General features: G+C 40.0%; 1 protein-coding gene across 3 annotated transcripts in view; it reads left to right on the top strand.

The window, feature by feature from the left end:
- Window positions 1-19845, top strand: part of ACSS3 (acyl-CoA synthetase short chain family member 3) — a 1041561-nt gene that overhangs the window by 1014694 nt on the left and 7022 nt on the right. For all 3 annotated transcript variants that reach the window (XM_065669569.1, XM_065669586.1, XM_065669578.1), the window contains exons 10-11: window positions 7652-7747; window positions 10231-10294. In XM_065669569.1, coding sequence (XP_065525641.1) covers window positions 7652-7747; window positions 10231-10294 — 160 coding nt within the window. The remainder of the gene's footprint in view (window positions 1-7651; window positions 7748-10230; window positions 10295-19845) is intronic.

Below are 19845 nucleotides of genomic sequence, written 5' to 3' on the forward strand. Positions count from 1 at the left end.
GCAAGGACATTGCTCGGTCCACACCTTTCTCATCTGGGACAGCCATGGTGATTAGGACTCTAAACTAAGCCCCCAAATGCCATTTAGGCTAGGATGAGGGTTACTGTCCGTATATCTATAATGCCTACATTTCCAGGGACACTGGGACTGCTAAAAACTATATAAGAAGAGCATTCCCGTGTACCACTATTAATCTTTCAACACCTTTTTCATCTGGTCCAGCCATGGTGCCTGGGACAGTAATCTCAGCTCCAAGGTGCCATTTACATTAGGGTTAGGGTTAGGGTTAGGGTTCGGGTTCAGACTGTCATAAAGGCTACAGCTGCAGGGACACTGGTGCTGGAAAAGGCATGTCGAGTGGAGCACGGCAGTGCAAAGACTTTGCTCGGTCCAGAGCTTTCTCATCTCGGACAGCCCTGGTGATAAGGACTCTAAACTAAGCTCCAGCATGCCATGTAGAATGCTTAATGGGTGTTACTTAATGGGTTACTGTTCAGATATCTAAAATGCCTACATCTCCAGAGACACTGGGACTGCTAAAAACAATCTAAGGAAAGCATTCCAGTGCATCGCCATTAGTCTTTCAACACCTTTTTCATCTGGACCATCCACGGTGCTTGGGACTGGAAACTCAGCTCCAAGCTGCCGTTTAAATTAGGCTTAGGTTTAGGGTTCGGGTTCGGGTTCAGACTGTCATAAAGGCTACAGGTCCAGGGACACTTGGGCTGAAAAAGGCATGTGGAGTGGATCACGGCACTGCAAAGACATTGCTCGGACCACACCTTTCTCATCTGGCACAGCCATAGAGATAAGGACTGTAAACTGAAGTCCCGCATGCCATGTAGATTAGGGTAATTGCTACTGTTCAGATATCCATAACGCCTACATCTCCAGGGATACTGGGACTGCTCAAAACAATGTAAGGGGAGCATTCCTGTGTACCACTATTAATCTTTCAACACTTTTTTCATCTGCACCATCCATGCTGCTTGGAACTGTCAACTCATCTCCAAGGTGCCATTTAGATTAGGGTTACGGTTATGGTTCGTGTTCGGGTTCAGACTGTCATAAAGGCTACAGGTCCAGGGACACTGGTGCTGGAAAAGGCATGTCGAGTGGAGCACGGCAGTGCAAAGACATTGCTTGGTCCACACCTTTCTCATCTGGGACAGCCTTGGTGGTAAGGACTCTAAAGTAAGCTCCAGCATGCCATGTAGAATGCTTAATGGGTTATACTTAATGGGTTACTGTTCAGATATCTAAAATGCCTACATCTCCAGGGACACTGGGAATGCTAAAAACAATCTAAGGAGAGCGTTCCAGTGTATCGCCATTAGTCTTTCAACACCTTTTTCATCTGGACCATCCACGGTGCTTGGGACTGGAAACTCAGATCCAAGCTGCCGTTTAAATTAGGGTTAGGGTTAGGGTTAGGGTTAGGGTTTGGGTTCAGACTGTCAGAAAGGCTACAGCTCCAGGGACACTTGGACTGAAAAAGGCATGTGGAGTGGATCACGGCACTGCAAGGACATTGCTCGGTCCACACCTTTCTCATCTGGGACAGCCATGGTGATTAGGACTCTAAACTAAGCCCCCAAATGCCATTTAGGCTAGGATGAGGGTTACTGTTCGTAGATCTATAATGCCTACATTTCCAGGGACAGTGGGACTGCTAAAAACTAAATCAGAAGAGCATTCCCGTTTACCACTATTAATCTTTCAACACCTTTTTCATCTGGTCCAGCCATGGTGTTTGGGACAGTAATCTCAGCTCCAAGGTGCCATTTACATTAAGGTTAGGGTTAGGGTTAGGGTTCGCGTTCAGACTTTCAGAAAGGCGACATCTGCAGGGACACTGGTGATGAAAACTTGTGGAGTGGAGCACGGCAGCGCAAAGACATTGCTTGGTCCACACCTTTCTCATCTGGGACAGCCATAGAGATAAGTACTCTAAACTGAACTCCAGCATGCCATGTAGATTAGGGTAATTGTTACTGTTCAGATATCCATAACGCCTACATCTCCAGGGATACTGGGACTGCTAAGAACAATGTAAGGGGAGCATTCCTGTGTACCAGTATTAATCTTTCAACACTTTTTTCATCTGGACCATCCATGGTGCTTGGAACTGTCAACTCATCTCCAAGATGCCATTTAGGTTAGGGTTAGGGTTATGGTTAGTGTTCGGGTTCAGACTGTCAGAAAGGCTACAGCTGCAGGGACACTGGTGCTGGAAACGGCATGTCGAGTGGAGCACGGCAGTGCAAAGACATTGCTTGGTCCACAGCTTTCTCATCTGTGACAGACCTGGTAATTAGGACTCTAAACTAAGCCCCCAAATGCCATTTAGTCTAGGGTGAGGGTTACTGTTCGAAGATCTATAATGTCTACATTTCCAGGGACACTGAGACTGCTAAAAACTATATAAGAAGAGCATTCCAGTGTACCACTATTAATCTTTGAACACCTTTTTCGTCTGGTCCGGCCATGGTGCCTGGTACATTAATCTCAGCTCCAAGGTGCCATTTAGATTAGGGTTAGGGTTAGGATTAGAGTTCGGGTTCAGACTATCAGAAAGGCTACTGCTCCAGGGACACAGGTTCTGGAAAAGGCATATCGAGTGGAGCACGGCAGTGCAAAGACATTGCTTGGTCCACAGCTTTCTCATCTGGGACAGCACTGGTGATAAGGACTCTAAACTAAGCTCCAGCATGCCATGTAGAATGCTTAATGGGTTATACTTAGTGGGTTACTGTTCACAGATCTAAAATGCCTACATCTCCAGGGACAATGAGACTGCTAAAAACAATCTAAGGAGAGCATTCCAGTGTATAGCCATTAGTCTTTCAACACCTTTTTCATCTGGACCATCCACGGTGATTGGGACTGGAAACTCAGCTCCAAGCTGCCGTTTAAATTAGGGCTAGGGTTAGGGTTAGGGTTCGGGTTCAGACTGTCATAAAGGCTACAGGTTCAGGGACGCTTGGGCTGAAAAATGCCTGTCGAGTGGAGAACTGCACTGCCAAGACATTTCCCGGTCCACACCTTTCTCATCTGGGACAGCCATGGTGATTAGGACTCTAAACTAAGCCCCCAAATGCCATTTAGGCTAGGGTGAGGGTTACTGTTCGTAGATCTATAATGCCTACATTTCCAGGGACACTGTGACGGCTAAAAACTATGTAAGAAGAGCATTGCCGTGCACCACTATTAATCTTTGAACAGCTTTTTCATCTGGACTAGCCATGGTGCCTGGGACAGTAATCTCAGCTCCAAGGCGCCATTTACATTAGGGTTAGGGTTAGGTTTAGGGTTTGGGTTCATACTGTTATAAAGGCTACAGCTGCAGGGACACTGGTGCTGGAAAAGGCATGTCGAGTGCAGCACGGCAGTGCAAAGACATTGCTTGGTCCACACCTTTCTCATCTGGCACAGCCATAGAGATAAGGACTGTAAACTGAACTCCAGCATGCCATGTAGATTAGGGTAATGGTTACTGTTCAGATATCCATAACGCCTACATCTCCAGGGATACTGGGACTGCTAAGAACAATGTAAGGGGAGCATTCCTGTGTACCACTATTAATCTTTCAACACTTTTTTCATCTGGACCATCCATGGTGCTTGGAACTGTCAACTTATCTCCAAGGTGCCATTTAGATTAGGATTAGGGTTATGGTTAGTGTTCGGGTTCAGGCTGTCATAAAGGCTACAGCTCCAGGTACACTGGTACTGGAAAAGGCATGTCGAGTGGAGCACGGCAGTGCAAAGACATTGCTCGGTCCAGAGCTTTCTCATCTTTGGCAGCCATAGAGTTAAGGACTGTAAACCGAACTCCCACATGCCGTGTAGATTAGTGTGAGTGTTGCTTTTCAGATATCTATAATGGCTAGATCTCTAGGGACACTTGGTCTGCTAAAAACAATCTAAGGAGAGCTTTCCAGTTTCCCACTATTAATCTTTCAACACTTTTTCCATCTGGACCATCCATGGTGCTTGGGACTGTAAACTCAGCCTCAAGTTATCATTTATATTAAGGTTATAGTTAGGGTTGGTGTTTGGGTTCAGACTGTCATAAAGGCTACAGCTCCAGGGTCTCTGAGGCTGTAAAAGTCATGCCTAATTTTGCATGGCTCTGTAAACACATTGTTTGGTCGATGCCTTTGTCATCTGGGACAGCCATGGTGATTAGGACACGAAACGAAGCTCCAACATGCCGTTTAGATCAGAGTAAGGGTTTCTATTCACATGTGCATAATGACTACATCTTCAGTAACACTGGGCCTGCTAAACAGATTATAAAAGAGCATGGCAATATACTACTCTTAATCTTTCAGCACCTTTTCCATTTGACCAGCCATGGTGCATTGGACTTTAAATTCAGCTCCAAGGTGACATTTAGATTAGGGTTAGTGTTCAGGGTTTCATAAAGCCTACAGGTCCAGAGATATTGCTACTGCAAATTGCATGCCAAGAGGAGCATGGCACTGTAACAACATTGCTTGATTCCACACTTTTCTCATACGTACATGTATGGTTCTTGCGACATTAGCATCAGCTTCCAGGTACTGTTCTGTGTAGTTTTAGGGTGTTGGGTTATGCATACTATTCAGAAATCTGTAGTACCTACAGCTGCAACACCAGCACAGCAAAGATCATTACAAGGAAATTCTGGCAGTATACTACTATTAATCTTTTCACAACATTTTCATCCCGACCAGCCATTCTGCTTGGAACTTGAAACTCAGCTCCAAGTAGCCATTTAGATTAGGGTTGGGGCTAAGTTTAGTGTTAGGTTTCAGACACTCATAAAGCCTACATAGACAGGGACACTGTTGCAAAAGTTATGCCTAATGGAGCATGGCACTTCAAAGACATTGCTTGGTCCACACCTTTCTCATCTGGTGCAGCCATGGTTATTAGGACCCTAAACAATCTCCTAGGTGCCATTTAGATTAGGGTTAGGCTTAGGGTTAGTGTTACTGTTCAGACTGTCATCAATGCTATAGCTCCAGGGACACCTGGGCTGCAAAAGTCACGACACTCAACAACATTGCTTCTTAACATACCTTTCTTGTCTGGGCCAGCATCAGCTGTCAGCTGTTTTTCTGATTAGGGTTAGGTTGTTGGGTTATGCAAACTTTTCAGGGATCCATAATAGCTACAGCTCCAACACCAGGGCAGTAAACATCATTTCAAGGGGAGCCTGGCAGTGTACTACTATTATTTTTTGCAGAGCACTTTCATCTGGACCAGCCATTCTGCTAGGGACTTGAAACTCATCTCTAAGGTACCCTTTAGATTAGGGTTAGGGTTATGGTTAGTGTTCGGGTTCAGACTGTCATAAAGGCTACAGCTCCAGGGACACTGGTGCTGGAAAAGGCATGTCGAGTGGAGCATGGCAGTGCAAAGACATTGCTTGGTCCACAGCTTTCTCATCTGGGACAGCCCTGGTGATAAGGACTCTAAACTAAGCTCCAGCATGCTATGTAGAATGCTTGATGGGTTATACTTAATGGGTTACTGTTCAGAGATCTATAATGCCTACATCTCCAGGGACACTGGGACTGCTAAAAACAATCTAAGGAGAGCATTCCAGTGTATCGCCATTAGTCTTTCAACACCTTTTTCATCTGGACCATCCACGGTGCTTGGGACTGGAAACTCAGCTCCAAGGTGCCGTTTAAAATAGGGTTAGGGTTCGGGTTCGGGTTCAGACTGTCATAAAGGCTGCAGCTCCAGGGACACTTGGGCTGAAAAAGGCATTTCAAGAGGAGCACGGAACTGCAAAGACATTGCTTGGTCCACACCTTTCTCATCTGGGGCAGCCATGGTGATTAGGACTCTAAACTAAGCCCCCAAATGCCATTTAGATTAGGGTGAGGGTTACCGTTCGTAGATCTATAATGCCTACATTTCCAGGGACACTGGGACTGCTAAAAACTATATAAGAAGAGCATTCCTGTGTTCCACTATTAACCTTTTAACACCTTTTTCATCTGGACCAGCCGTGGTGCTTGGGAATATCAACTCATCTCCAAGGTGCCATTTAGATTAGGGTTAGGGATAGGGTTAAGGTTAGGGTTAGGGTTTGGGTTCAGACTGTCATAAAAACTGTTGCTGCAGGGACACTGGTGCTGAAAAAGTCCTGTTGAGTGGAGCACGGCAGTGCAAAGACATTGCTTGGTCCACAGCTTTCTCATCTGGGACAGCCATAGAGTTAAGGACTGTAAACCGAACTCCCACATGCCGTGTAGATTAGTGTGAGTGTTGCTGTTCAGATATCTATAATGGCTAGATCTCTAGGGACACTTGGTCTGCTAAAAACAATCTAAGGAGAGCTTTCCAGTGTCCCACTATTAATCTTTCAACACTTTTTCCATCTGGACCATCCATGGTGCTTGGGACTGTAAACTCAGCCTCAAGTTATCATTTATATTAGGGTTATAGTTAGGGTACCCTTTAGATTAGGTTAGGTTTAGGGTTAGGGTTAGGTTTAGTGTTCAGGCACTCATAAATGGTACATAGACAGGGACACTCAGGTTGCTAAAGTCATGCTGAGTGGAGCACGGCACTGCAAAGACATTGCTTTGTCCAGCCTTTTCTCATCTGGCCAGCCATGGTGATTGGGACTTTAAACTTCGGTCTAGTGTGCCATTTAGATTCAGTTAAGGGTTGCTGTTCTAAGATCCAAGAGATTGCTTGGTCCACGCCTTTCTCATCTGGGAGAGCTCCAACTAAGCTCCAACATGCCATTTATATTAGGGTGTTACTGTTCAGAGATCTATGATGCCTACATCTCCAGGGACACTGGTCCTGCTAAATGCAATATAAGGAGAGCACTATTAATTTTTCAACGCCTTTTTCATCTGACCAGCCATGGTGCTTGGGACTGTAAAGTCAGGTCCAAGGTGCCATTTAGATTAGGGTTAGGATTAGGGTTAGGGTTAATGTTATGGTTAAGGCTGTCATAAAGGCTACAACTTCAGGGACACCTGGGCTGCAAAAGTCATTTCTAACTGAGAGCGGCACTGCAAAGACATTGCTTGTTCCACAGCTTTCTCATCTGGGGCAGCCATGGTGATTAGGACTTTAAGCTTAGCTCCAAGATACCATTCATGTTATGGTAAGGGTTACTGGCTCACTGCTCGATCGGGCTGCGTATCTACGGGTGGTATTGCATTCTCTTCCCTTGTTATTTCCCTTATCATTATTATTATTGGTGGTAGTAGTTTTGGGTTTGTGTTATACTTTACTTACTGGGCTGTTCTTATCTCAAGCCATGGGAGTTACATTCTTTCGATTCTCTTCCCCATGCCTCTGGGAGCAGGGTTGGAGGAAGAAAGGGGGGCAATGAGCAAGAGGGCTGCATGGTTCTGATTTACAGCCTGGGCTTAAACCACGACACTGACCTATTTCTATATGGGGTGAAAAATGTTCCATTTTAAAGAATGCAAATTTCTGTGATGGACTTAAATTCATTACATAATACGTAAAATCTCCTGAATTCTGAAACTTCCATTATAAGTCTGAGATTTTTTTTTAATTGATTATTTTGATGTGCTGAGCTAGAAGGCAAAACTTAGAACCAATAAATACTGAATGAAACTAAGAACAATTTTATCTAACAATACCTGTGTTTTCTTAACAGAATCTGGTTCTGCAATTACTGCTTCCTGTATTGGTTTAGGGAACTCTACAACACCTCCACCCGGACAGGCAGGAAAACCAGTGCCAGGATACAATGGTAAGACTGCGCTAAACTTGCTAGTAGGAATGTATATTACTTATATTCTGAAGTTAATTATCTTTAATTTTCATACCTTGTAAAGAAAGCACATTAGAGTCTTATTAGCATATTTTCTTCCTGCCTGTAACAGGAAGTTCTGCTTTTTTTGTGTGTTGTGGAATGTGATTGTGAAGATGAAATTCAGAGTTACGTTCAAGAAAACTGATTAACTGCTCCTACTTTTATTATATATTCTATATCCTTCTATGCTGGATATAACAAGGATATGAAAAGAATTTTGTGCTTCAAGGCTTTATTTACAGTTGCACTGTTCTAAATGACAGCAGCAGTAAAAGTACTATTGGCAAATAAGGAAGAAAAAAGTAATAACTATCAGCAAAAGAGGAAATGATAATTCGGCAAATAATTGCTATAACTTGAACTCTGAGTATTCTGTTATACCCGTATTTTCAATTTTCACAACCTACATAATTTTGCTTTAGGAGATGTACATCGAATAATTATGTCTCAGAGACACATTGATTAGATTGATTAGGTTTGAATGAATTAGATTAAATAGATTTTTAATTCTTTACTGTTGAGGGTGGAGAGGCATTTGAACAGGTTGTCCAAGAAGGCTGTGAATGCTTCATCCATGGCAGTGTTCAAGGTCAGGTTGGACAGGGCTTAGAGCAGCCTGCTCTCACAGGAGGTGTCCCTGTCCATGGCAGGGGGTTGAAACAAGATGATCTTAAGATCCTTTCCAACCCAATCCACTCTATAATTCTATGATTCTATGATTAAGTGCCTATCAGGAGTAGATATTACTATATTAGATGATTCCTTTCCAACCTGAACCATTCTATGATTCTATGATTTTCTTTTGGCTGTACAATTTTATATGAGAATTATTCTGAAAAGCATAAAGAAAATTCTTACTCTCTCCTCCACAGACAAGTCTTAGTGAGCTAGTAAGCAGCTTGGCAAGGTTATAAATCTCTATTTGAACTCATCTCATAGTTTTTCAAGAAAATTAAACTTAGTTTTCTGCTTTGTTTTGTTCAGGTACATATAATACAGGGCTTATATTTACTAGAGTTTTAAGTACATTATTTTTCAGTACTTGTGAAGCATTTTTATTTCTGGGTGGGAGATATGTTAGGCTATGGACAAACGTTAAAAGGATGACGTCTCATTCTCTCAAAGGTATTTTCATTCAGAGGGTTCAGCTACAGGATTAAGAATTGAAAAATATTTTCATACGTAGGATCCCTGTTTTTTAACACAGTTTTCAATAATTATTTGATGTTCAAAAAGTAATTACATTAGAAATCAAACCATCTTCAGGAAAAGTCCTCACATCATTGAGCAGAAAGAGCTAAGCTGTGTTTTTTTTCTAATACATGCAAGTGAAAGTGAACATTAAAGAAAATACTGATTTTCAGCAGCTTGGGTTCTGGCATTTATAGTTATGGTATGAAGACAAGCAATAGCTTAAAAACAACATTAAAACCCCACAGCCATCAAGTTTGCCCACAGTTGTAATAAATAGGGAAGAGTACAAGAATGTAATTGCATTGCACGTGCTATCGGATGATAGGCCTAGAAAAAAGTATGAATAGCAAGAATACAAGCATTTCCTACAAATTCTTTTGAACATCGGGCCTAGTGTAAGCGAAGAATTTCTTTAAATAGAATGAAGGAAATGCCTTTAGCATGCCCTAAAACTGAAACATGAAAGTAGCACTAAAATTCTTTAAAGCTTTATGAAAAACTTTACTTCTTTCAGGCAATTATGTTCTGTAATGCAGCCATTTATGAAGCAGTGGATCAGTATTGGCAGCTTTGTTGCTGTCACCCACTTCTGTTTTGATATTGTTTTGCTGCTGTTACTATGTTAATTACAAGAGATCTTCACACCCTTTAGAAATTGGATTGTGCATTTTTAGATTGTACATGCAACTGTTAATGGTTTTGGACATCACTAAATTATGTTGTATTTATGCTGCAATATGAATAGAAGTTACAAAATCTTTTCTTTTTTTTTTTTTATTTAATCACAGCCAAATTCTTTCCTGCTACAGTATTGCTAGAATAAACTGATTTCCTTGCTAAGCTTTTAGAATATGAAGAATAAAAGTAGTATTTAGCTATGATACCAAAGTGCAGCGGCAGAAATTCCATTTAAGAGTGAATCAAGATACCATACTGATTTCTAGCTCTGTTGTCTTAAATCAGATATTATATTGTACTTTATTTTTTATCTGCTTGATATCTTACCAGATAATTTAATTGCATTGTTTTCAAACTGAGGCAACACCACATTTTGAAGAATTAAGTCAGTTCTTAGTAATTCAGGGGTGAGCAGTAGATCACCCTTCCCCAAATTTTTGTATATTGAAATACACTATTTGCAAGAAGGAGAGTAAATGTATGATTATTTGTAGTAATATAAAAAATACACTAATCAGGAGTTCTTTTCCTATATTTCTTTTTTACAGTGATGATTCTGGATAAAAATAAGAAACCAGTGAAAGCAAAGATTTTAGGAAATATTGTGGTAAAGTAAGCAAGCTAAGTATCTTACTGTTAAGAGAATCTTCCTACATGGGCTGTCTTTTGACTGAAGTTTTTATGTATAACACAGTAATTGAAGTAATGAGGATTGAAAAGTATGGCTGTCACTGATACTGATATAAAACTGTTAGAACTTTTAATGTCCATTAATACTGAAAGATTGAAAATCACAAATGAAATTGTATGAGTGAATGAGTGTCTGTTGCTGGTTTGGTTCTTTTGTTAGACAGCAAAGTTTACCATTTTCTCAATTGCCATCTGTTGGCACAGGATGAAGTGTTTCTGTTGTGATGTGTGAGCAAAATGCTGAAGTATTCTCTTCACTACTTTATCTTTCAGTTTAGTGAAACAGTACAGAGGGGCAGATTGACATGCTTTGGTTTATGGGTGCGATGCTGCCTCCTCTTTCACTATCTTCGAGTCCCAATTGATGCATATTCTTAGAGGAAGAATGTTTGTTGGCGCTGCCTGTGCTTTGCATGAAACACACAGTGTTCAGTTAGGGTAGTACTTGGACAAAATACATACAGGAAAAGACTCCAGAAAAAAAAAAGAAAAAAAAAGAAAAGAAAGAATAAAATTCAGCTTTGCATCATGTGGGTGATTTTTAGTACCATTGACCACATTCCTGCAAGATGAGTCCCATAAGCTTTAAAATTATTTTCAAAGTAAGCTTTTCTTAGATAAAGAGGCCTCTGTTTAGATAACATCAGTTAAATTTATTTTACATTTTGCTGTCTCACTGTTGACAGAACATATCCTTAGTTAGGTAAAGACTGATAGACTACTGCTTGCCACAGGATGTGCCAGCCCTGTGTTCTGGATGCTTCATAGGCTTTTAGGCAAATGGCATTTTCCTCAGACAGATACCTGCTTTGTGATTAACACACTAGCTGTAGCCACCTCCATTTTCAGTCACAGAAAATATTTCAGTTCTGAACACTTCCAAACTGCCAGCAATTACAGGACCTGAAAGAAATGCATTCATCCACTTCTTTTGTGGTAAAATCTGGGAGAGTTTTGGTAGCTCAGAGTCTTTGCTGCTTTTTTAAATGAATGAAAGAAAATATCAAGATTAGCATTAACCTTCAGTGAAACCCTGTCAAAAGCCAAAAGATTGGGACAGATGTAGCGATTTTGATGAGCTGTTAGAGAACTTGGCTGAGGATTAGGGCCGTGGACACATGAACTGGCTGTGAAAGCTCCAGACACTGGACCTTGCTGCTGATGTGCTAGCTGGCCTTGCTTGGGAGTCAGAATTACCAAAGTGTGGAGGTTTTTTTGCTCAGCTGTACTAGTGGTCTAATGTAACTAGGCCACTGTGGAGACTGAGGTGGTATCACATGAAGTTATTGTACTGTTTGACACAGATGAGTGCTTTCAGGATGAAGTTTATACCCTACCTAATTTTCAGCACCTTAGGTCTAAGCCATCAGGGCATACAAGCATGTGTTTAAATGCACACACAATCTTCCCTGGATCAGCAGACTCATATTTAGACATAGTTGTCGTGTGACACGTGTAAGATTGCACATTCATTCCATTGCTGAGTGTGAATAATGAAAATTGCTCCAGCCTTTAATAAAGACTGTGATTTGTGTGTCAGTAACCCAGGACGGAGTGAAGTGCCACCTTTCAAAGCTCTCTCATGCCTGATACATGATAAAACATAGGCTTGTAATCAAGGAAGAGAGAGAAAGGTACTTTGTAAGAAAATTAATCCTAGCTTTCAGCCATTCAGCTAGGATCAAATTAATAGCCTTCCAGATGGGCTCATGTCTCTCCAGTGACTGCAAGAGTGACATGCTAGCTTAGGGTAGGTGCCTTTTGGTTGTCTGCCAAAAGAGAAGTGAAATGGACTCCATCCTTAGCAACTCTGCCAAACTGGCTGAATTATATCTACTAAGAGGTACTGTCAGTAGATGTGTGCATATGTTTGAGTCATTACTATCATTTCAATGAGAAACTGAACATGAGCCAGCAGTGTGTGCTCACATCGCAGAAAGCCAACCATATCCTGGGCTGCATCAAAAGAAGTGTGACCAGCAGGTCGAAGGAGGAGATCCTGCCCCTCTACTCTGCTCTCATGAGACCTCACTTGGAGTACTGTGTGGGCATGAAGCCGCTGGAGCAAGTCCAGAGGAGGGCCATGAGGATGATCAGAGGCTGGAGCACTTTCTGTATGAAGACAGGCTGAGAAAGTTGGGGCTGTTCAGCCTGGAGAAGAAAAGGCTGACTGGAGACTTCATAGCAGCCTTCCAGTATCTGAAGGGGGCTTATAGGGATGCTGGGGAGATACTCTTCATTAGGGACTGCAGTGATACGACAAGGGGTAAAGGGTTCAAACTTAAACCCATTTAAATCTGAACTTTTAAGGAGAAGTTCAGGTCAGATATAAGGAAGAAGTTCTTTACTGTTAGGGTGGTGAGGCACTGAAACAGGTTGTCCAAGCAGGCTGTGAATGTTTCATCCCTGGCAATGTTCAAGGCCAGATTAGACGGGGCTTAGAGCAACTTGATCTAGCAGGAGGTGTCCCTGCTAGACAGGGACATCTCCTGTCCATGGCAGGGGGGTTGGAACTAGATGATCTTAAGGTCCTTTCCAACCCAATCAGTTCTATAATTCTATGACTCTATGATTAAGTGCCTGTCAGGAGTAGATATTACTATATTAGATGGTCCTGTTTGCTGTTATTGTCAAACTCTTAAAGCCAGAATTTATCTTCCCTAATGTGGCTCCACATTTAGGCATTTAAGTGATTACAAGTGTTTTTATCTATTGATTTTATTGCTGGTTTTGTTTTGGTTTTGTTTAACTTGCCCCGCATGACTTTTGCTGCAGTCGAATAAATTGTTAGGGGTAAAAGGGCAATTCTTGTTTTGTTTTGCTCTTTTGCATTGGATTATTCAAGAACAAGTAGTGACATAGGGACGTTATTATTTTTAGCATGTCCATATTTATTGCAATTGGGGGGAAAAAGTGGAGAAAGAAATTACATTGTAGCATTAGTCAGTATGAAACCAGTTCTAAGGTAACTGTCACCCCTCTTTCCCTTCCAGCCTTTCTTCTGACTTAAACTTTTGAGCCAATAAGTTCTCTTAAGTTCATTCTCCATTCTTTACATAGTACAAACAAAAAAAAAAATCCCCAAACCACAAACAAAGGGGAAAACAAACAAGCAAGCAAACAAACAAATAAGAAAAGCCAAAACCAAAAGAAAACAAAAACTCATGAGGTTGGGCTTGTGTGAATTGTTTCTAAATTTACTTGTTTGTTTTTTTGCTGGGTTTTTTTTTTTTTTTTGGTAGAAGAATGTTTGAACATGAAAGATTATGAAGATTTATTCCAAAGTGAAAATTACAGTAGGAATGACCTCCATTTCCCTTAGCAAAGACTGGTCTGATTTAGTGACACAGTTTTGCTGCATTGTTCTGACCTGCCTGTGATTAATATATTCTTGAAAATGTGCGTGTATATGTAATTGTGATTAGCCGTGAGAATTTCCCAAGTTTTCTGTTCTTACAACGAACCTTAGCAAAGAGAAATCCTATTTAAATTCCAGTGCAGTGGGAAGCTCTGTTTTCTCCTTGTATATTATAAAGATTTCAAACCCGTAATGTTTATTTTATGAAGCAGTTGTCAGAACTTTCTCATTAGCTAGCATTATTCTTTATATTCACCCACAACAGCAAGAGGACTACATTTACTTTATGCTCATTCTAACCAGAGAGTAATGGCTGCCAGTAAATTTCCAGCTAGACTCCAGTTACACTTCATCTAGTATATTTGTATAGTTAATTTTGTGAGTAATAATGGAGGTTTGCAGGATAAGTATTTACAAATTTGTTTTATCGATCTCCACAGAATCACATAAATATTTCTGCTTCATATTGAGAAAGAGATGAGACAATGTAGTGTAATAGACAGCAACTCTGCAATGTTTTAGTTGTGTTGTTTAAATTGCTCTGAAGAATAGTGACTATGTGCGAGGCTCTGCAGACTGTTAATATTATGGGGGATTTTTTTCATCAATTGGGGATTAGTGGGGAAAAGGGAGGAAAATTATAATGTTGAAATGATTCAAATGACAACCCACCCCATTATATAGGGTAAAATAATGCAAAACTTCATGTACAATGCTGTAAGACTGTAAAGTATTGAAAAGTAATATTTATTCATGAGGTTTATACAGAAAGGGTCATGACAAGTTTGCAGGTTTTTATCATTTTAGATTTTAAGTTGACTGAATAGAAATATGACAAGACTTTTTAAGCAAGTACTATAAAGTTAGTATACTTTAGTGGAAGAGATGTTTTCAGAAATAAGCAACTCCTTCACAGTTTCATGGTTTGTGGTACTTTGCTCAATCTTTGTACAGTATTTAGAGAACAAATAGATGGTTAACAAAAAGGATAGTCATTTAATATTTCTTATAATGCATTTTAGAAAAATATCAGTATCTATGTGGAAGTCTGAAGCCAGGAATATAATCAAGATGCATAACAGAAATGCTAAGCAAGAGAGCTTAAAGGGTAATACCTTGGTATCCCATTGAAGAAAGTAAAGAAAAATCTTGGAAGACTTGGTGGGTCAACTTTTGGGCATTCTAATTTGGGATAAGCATATAAGAAAAGTCACAGCTCTCCTTTATGCTCTTCCTCTTCCCAGGAAGAAAAGTGGTTTCAGATAGTGAAAACAAGGGGAGAATCCACCTGAAGCCAAAAGTGAGGGGTATATGGCATTAGCTCAGAAGAAATGCATTTAGAAGCTACCTGAGATGCCAAAATAGCCAGTGAAGATCTAATTGTTTTATAGCCTCAGTAATTAATGTTGTCCATTTTTCTGTTTTGAAACTCTGTGACAACCCCAGGAAGGACATGTTGTAGACCATTCTGAGTGGCTTGGCCTCAGGGAAGATTTCTTGAGGGAGAAAAGATACTTGCAGAATCATGTTAAGAAAGTGTGTCATCCTGCATAGACCACTTGCAATACACTCATTTTAACAAGGGTCGAACAGGTAGGAATAGTGAAAATTTGCTAGATTTATAAGATGAAGGAGTGTACCCTAGAAGGCAGTGACTTTCAAAGGAACTTTTTATGTTACACTGGATAAACCTCTGAACACCTAAGACCTGCAAATGAAAGCTGCTAGTGTAACTAAGGAGGCAATATGATTCCTTGCTATTCAGTAGGGACAACTGAAAAGGAGCTATTATTACTGTCTATGGATATGATGTTAGTAAAATCATTAATGCATTATGTTCAGTTCTTATGTCTGTATTTCAAAAGACTATTGATAAAGTGACTGTTTTTTAGAGAAAATAAGAATGGGAGTGACTACAGTGCTGGAAACCCTGGCTAAAACTTACAGTGTAACTTATGGTATGTAGCTCATCCAAGAGGAGTTAAATAACTTCATCAAGGTCAGGAAATTCTCCCAGGAAAAGACATCTCTGAGAGATGGCTGTTTAGTCTACCATAAAGAGATTGTAAGCTGGATATATTGTGATGAGAAATAAAACACAATCTTAACAGGGAAAGTATTAAACCATTGGGGCAAATTCTTTGGACTATGGTGGTTTTCTTTGACACCTTTAGTTCAAGCCTGGGTTTCTATTTTAACCAAAGGCTACGGGATTGAGGCAGGATTTAGTAGATGGCATTCTTTAGCCCGTGTTATATGGGAGGTCAGATCACATGATCATGAAAAATCTGTGCAAAAGATCTCTCTCTGCTAACCTTCCACAAGTTTATTGGATTTGTCTTTTTCCCTTTGCAAGCGTAACAGTGAGTAGGGCTTTCAGTGTAAGAGCAATCTGGGCAAAGATGAGCTTTCTAACAGATCTCTGGCTGAGCACATGTAAGTAGCATTTGAATTTTTAACTTTTTCCAGTGCTTTCACTAGATTTTGATGGGTTTCTTTCTTCCCTACTCACTGTATTTTTTTTTCCTGAAAAATCCACACTGAGACCAACTACTGTTGTCCCCTTTCAGCTAACTAAAATAGCATTTCATGCAAACTGATGGGTGTTTGAGATCCTCTGCTCTTACCTCTTCACCCTTTTTCCTGTGCTGTTGTTCCCAGTGTCTGAAAAAGCTTCTAGACTCCAGATGGCTTTCGAACTTGCAGTCAAAAAAATGTTTTAAGAGTGATGTTTATACACAGGGCTACATAAATGCTGAGTAATAAATCTAGCTGTCAGTCAAGATGATTTAGCTCTATTCACAAGCGCACTCACTGAACGATGGTTTACACTTGCCTTGACTGGCTGTAATGAGCAGCTTGTGAGTACTAATGCCTACTATAAAATAAAAGGATGTCTTTTCTGTAATTCAGACAAGGTAGCACCTCTAATAGCTTTTGACTTTCATTTGTACTTTCAGAAATCTGCTTTTCTGTGTAAATTATCTTTTGAGTGCTGTGTCTGTAATTGCCAGCCACAAATTGGAATTGGAACAAATTCCAACCACAAGGAATCTTACACCATTTGGATGAGTGTCATCCTGAAAGGATGTGACACACAGAGTCAGATTTTCATGGACTAAGGTAAAGGTGGGCTGTTCTGTAAAAGATCAGCCACCATTGTATGAAAAATAAATGAACTGTGAAACAGTGCTAAAAAACAGATAATGATTGTAATTTAAAATTGTCTAGCAGAAAACAGCTACTGTGAAAGTACTTCAGAGTGTTTTTATGATGCTGCCAAGCTCACCTAAGCTATCTTAGTTTCTCCAATTTATAATGAAACTACCTTCTTATCTTTGTAAAATGGAACCAGAATAGATCTTTGTAAAATGAACCCATATAATTTACATAATGAATTTACACAATTTACCTAGTTTTCCTGATGTTGTCCTAAATGTATTCAACCTTGAAATGAGAAACGGGCCTGGATTTTTATTCCCGTAGTTCTACAATCATCATCTTAATTGCACTAGAGTGAACTGAGAATTGCATCCTTTGTACAGCTGCTCCTGTACTGGTAAAAAATAAGCATGAGCAAGATCAGAATTTGGATCTATACATCTTTTTTGAGGTTTGAAATCCAAAGGTCAGCTTTTCCCAAGTTCACGTGTTTTGATTCACCTCAGAGTGGGTTTTTGGCTTAAACCTCAGATTAGGTTTGAAATTTGCCTATTGTTTGCTTGTTTAATGGGATGAGCTGACTGATTTAAAATTCTTAGTAGCCTGATCTAGAATAGCTGATAATACATTCATATTTCAGAATAAAGATGGCAAGCTTGTCTTGAATTTGTATTTGTTGAAGCTCATGATTGTTCTTTACAGAAGGAAAAAGGAATGATGTGATAGAAGATGCTACTGTAGTTATGACTATATAAATTATTTATATAATAGATATATAAAATAAAAAGCATGAATAGTGTAAGGGAGGTCTTATCTTTGAACTGATAGCAGATGCAAAGGCTCAACACTGGCTGGTTTGTGGCTTGCCATACAGGATGAGAGAAAGAAGTTAACAGACAGCTAGAGAAATGCAGTACATGTCCCAAGGAGAAACCAATCAAAGCAGCTTCTTTTTGTATCATGGAAATGATGATGAAGGAACCTACCTCCTCCTTGGTCTTCTGTCGTACTGTCACTTGTGAAAGGAAAGCAGGACCATGTCTGGGGCAATCGTGTTTACTTATGCATACCAAACATTTTTGGTCAATATGTCCTCTTAATAAAAATAACCCCAAAAGGCCTTGAATATCAACTCAGTGTTGGGACAAGAAGGCAACATTTTTTTGATACAGGACTTTTGTAGGTGTTTTGTGTTATGATTCCTAGGAAGAACAGACCCAAACCAAACATCTCAAAATTATATATATATAAATAAAATATATATATATTAATTTTTTTTAAGGGGGGATCTCCAAGCCCTTATTATATTTGAGAGTCATGGCAGTCTGGTGAAGTAAATTCTTTTCTGTAAGGGTGGTGAGGCACTGGAACAGGTTGCCCAGAGAAGTTGTGGACGTTCCATCCATGGAAGCGTTCAAGGTCAGGTTGGACGGAGCTTTGAGCAACCTGGTCTAGTGGGAGATATCCCTGCCCATGGCAGGGGTTTGGAACTAGATGGCCTTTAAGAGTCCCTTCCAGACCAAACCATTCTATGATTGCAGAAAGGAAGAGATGTTTGTTTTCAGGTTGCTGTTATTTTATGACTATGTCATTTTCTCTCTTCTGCCTCTTTGCACATACTTATGATCCAGGTCTGCTTCCTATGGAATTCATGGGACTATTCCCATTGACAGCAGTGAGATGGAGGTATTTTTGTCTCTGGGATTTTTAATTCTCATGTCCTGGCAAAATTCCAGTACACATAATTACATTTTGTCCAGCTGAATTCTGGCTTTATTGATTTTACTAATTACTTGTGTTTGCACAGCACCTAGAAATTCTAGTCAGTAATGATGCTAAGAGCTTTACTGTCATGGGAGAATGGTATGTGCCCATTCCTCTGGAATTACTTTGCTTGAAAGACGGGCACGTGGAGGATGGCATTCGGGTTTTGCTTAGTAGATGGAATGGAAGCCTAACATCAAGTAATATTTTACACAAAGCCATGGAAGCACATTGTCAGATTGTGTCTCTATTGTGCTATGATTTGTGCGATATGATTTGTCACTGTTGATACCTGTGACAGCCAGTAGTTTAGCAGTCTTGTTTCCATAGCCTCACAAAATAAGCACTGTAGATGTACTTATCAATGCAATGTTTCTTTAAAAAAAAAAAAAACACAAAAAAAAAACAAACAAAAAACAAAACACCACCACCCCCAGAAGAAAAGGCAAAAGCAAACAAGCAAACAAACCAACCCCACCAAAACCCCTCACAAACAAATAGGCACAAAACCAAACAATAACAAATGTTGGGAGCAGGGATTGCATTTTTCTGATGTTACACACTTCTGTGCTTAGATTTATAAACACTAACAGTAGCAGGAATGAAAATGCTTTTCTGATTTCAGCAGTAAAATTGTTCTTTCTATTTAATGAATAACTGCAAACTACTGAGTAGAACTGTGGAGAAATTAAAGGCTTTGTCAATATGGATTGTCCTTTCTCTCCCATCACAAGGATGTTTCAGACTGAAAGAAATTTGAAGTTAAAAATCTACAATGGTGAGGCTGTTATGAATTGCCATGCTATTAGCAACCAGGCAACAACCATAGTAACTTCCATTTGCTAGTGTTTCTTTTTGAATCTAAACAAGAGATTTTTCTTTTAAACTCCTACGTCCACAAACACTGAGATCAATATATTGTTTTTCTAATTACTTTTTTTTAAGTTAAATACCCTGTAGATAATTTTTTTTCTGTCACAAGGATGTTTACTAAGTTTGAAAGGCTTAAAATAGACCAGTGAATTCACTTCAGCTGGGCAGAAGGCAACCTGCCTTCCTGAAGCCTGGGTGACTACTTGGGAAGTGTCTTGGCATTTCTGGCCTTACCTCAACCATACTTTCAAGGAATGTGATTTGTAGGATGTGTTGAGCCAGAAGCCTCAGAGAAAGTAGTAATAATTATAGTAGA

The sequence above is a fragment of the Lathamus discolor genome, chromosome 1 (genome assembly GCF_037157495.1).
Source record: "Lathamus discolor isolate bLatDis1 chromosome 1, bLatDis1.hap1, whole genome shotgun sequence".
In the NCBI taxonomy this organism is placed as follows: Eukaryota; Metazoa; Chordata; class Aves; order Psittaciformes; family Psittacidae; genus Lathamus; species Lathamus discolor.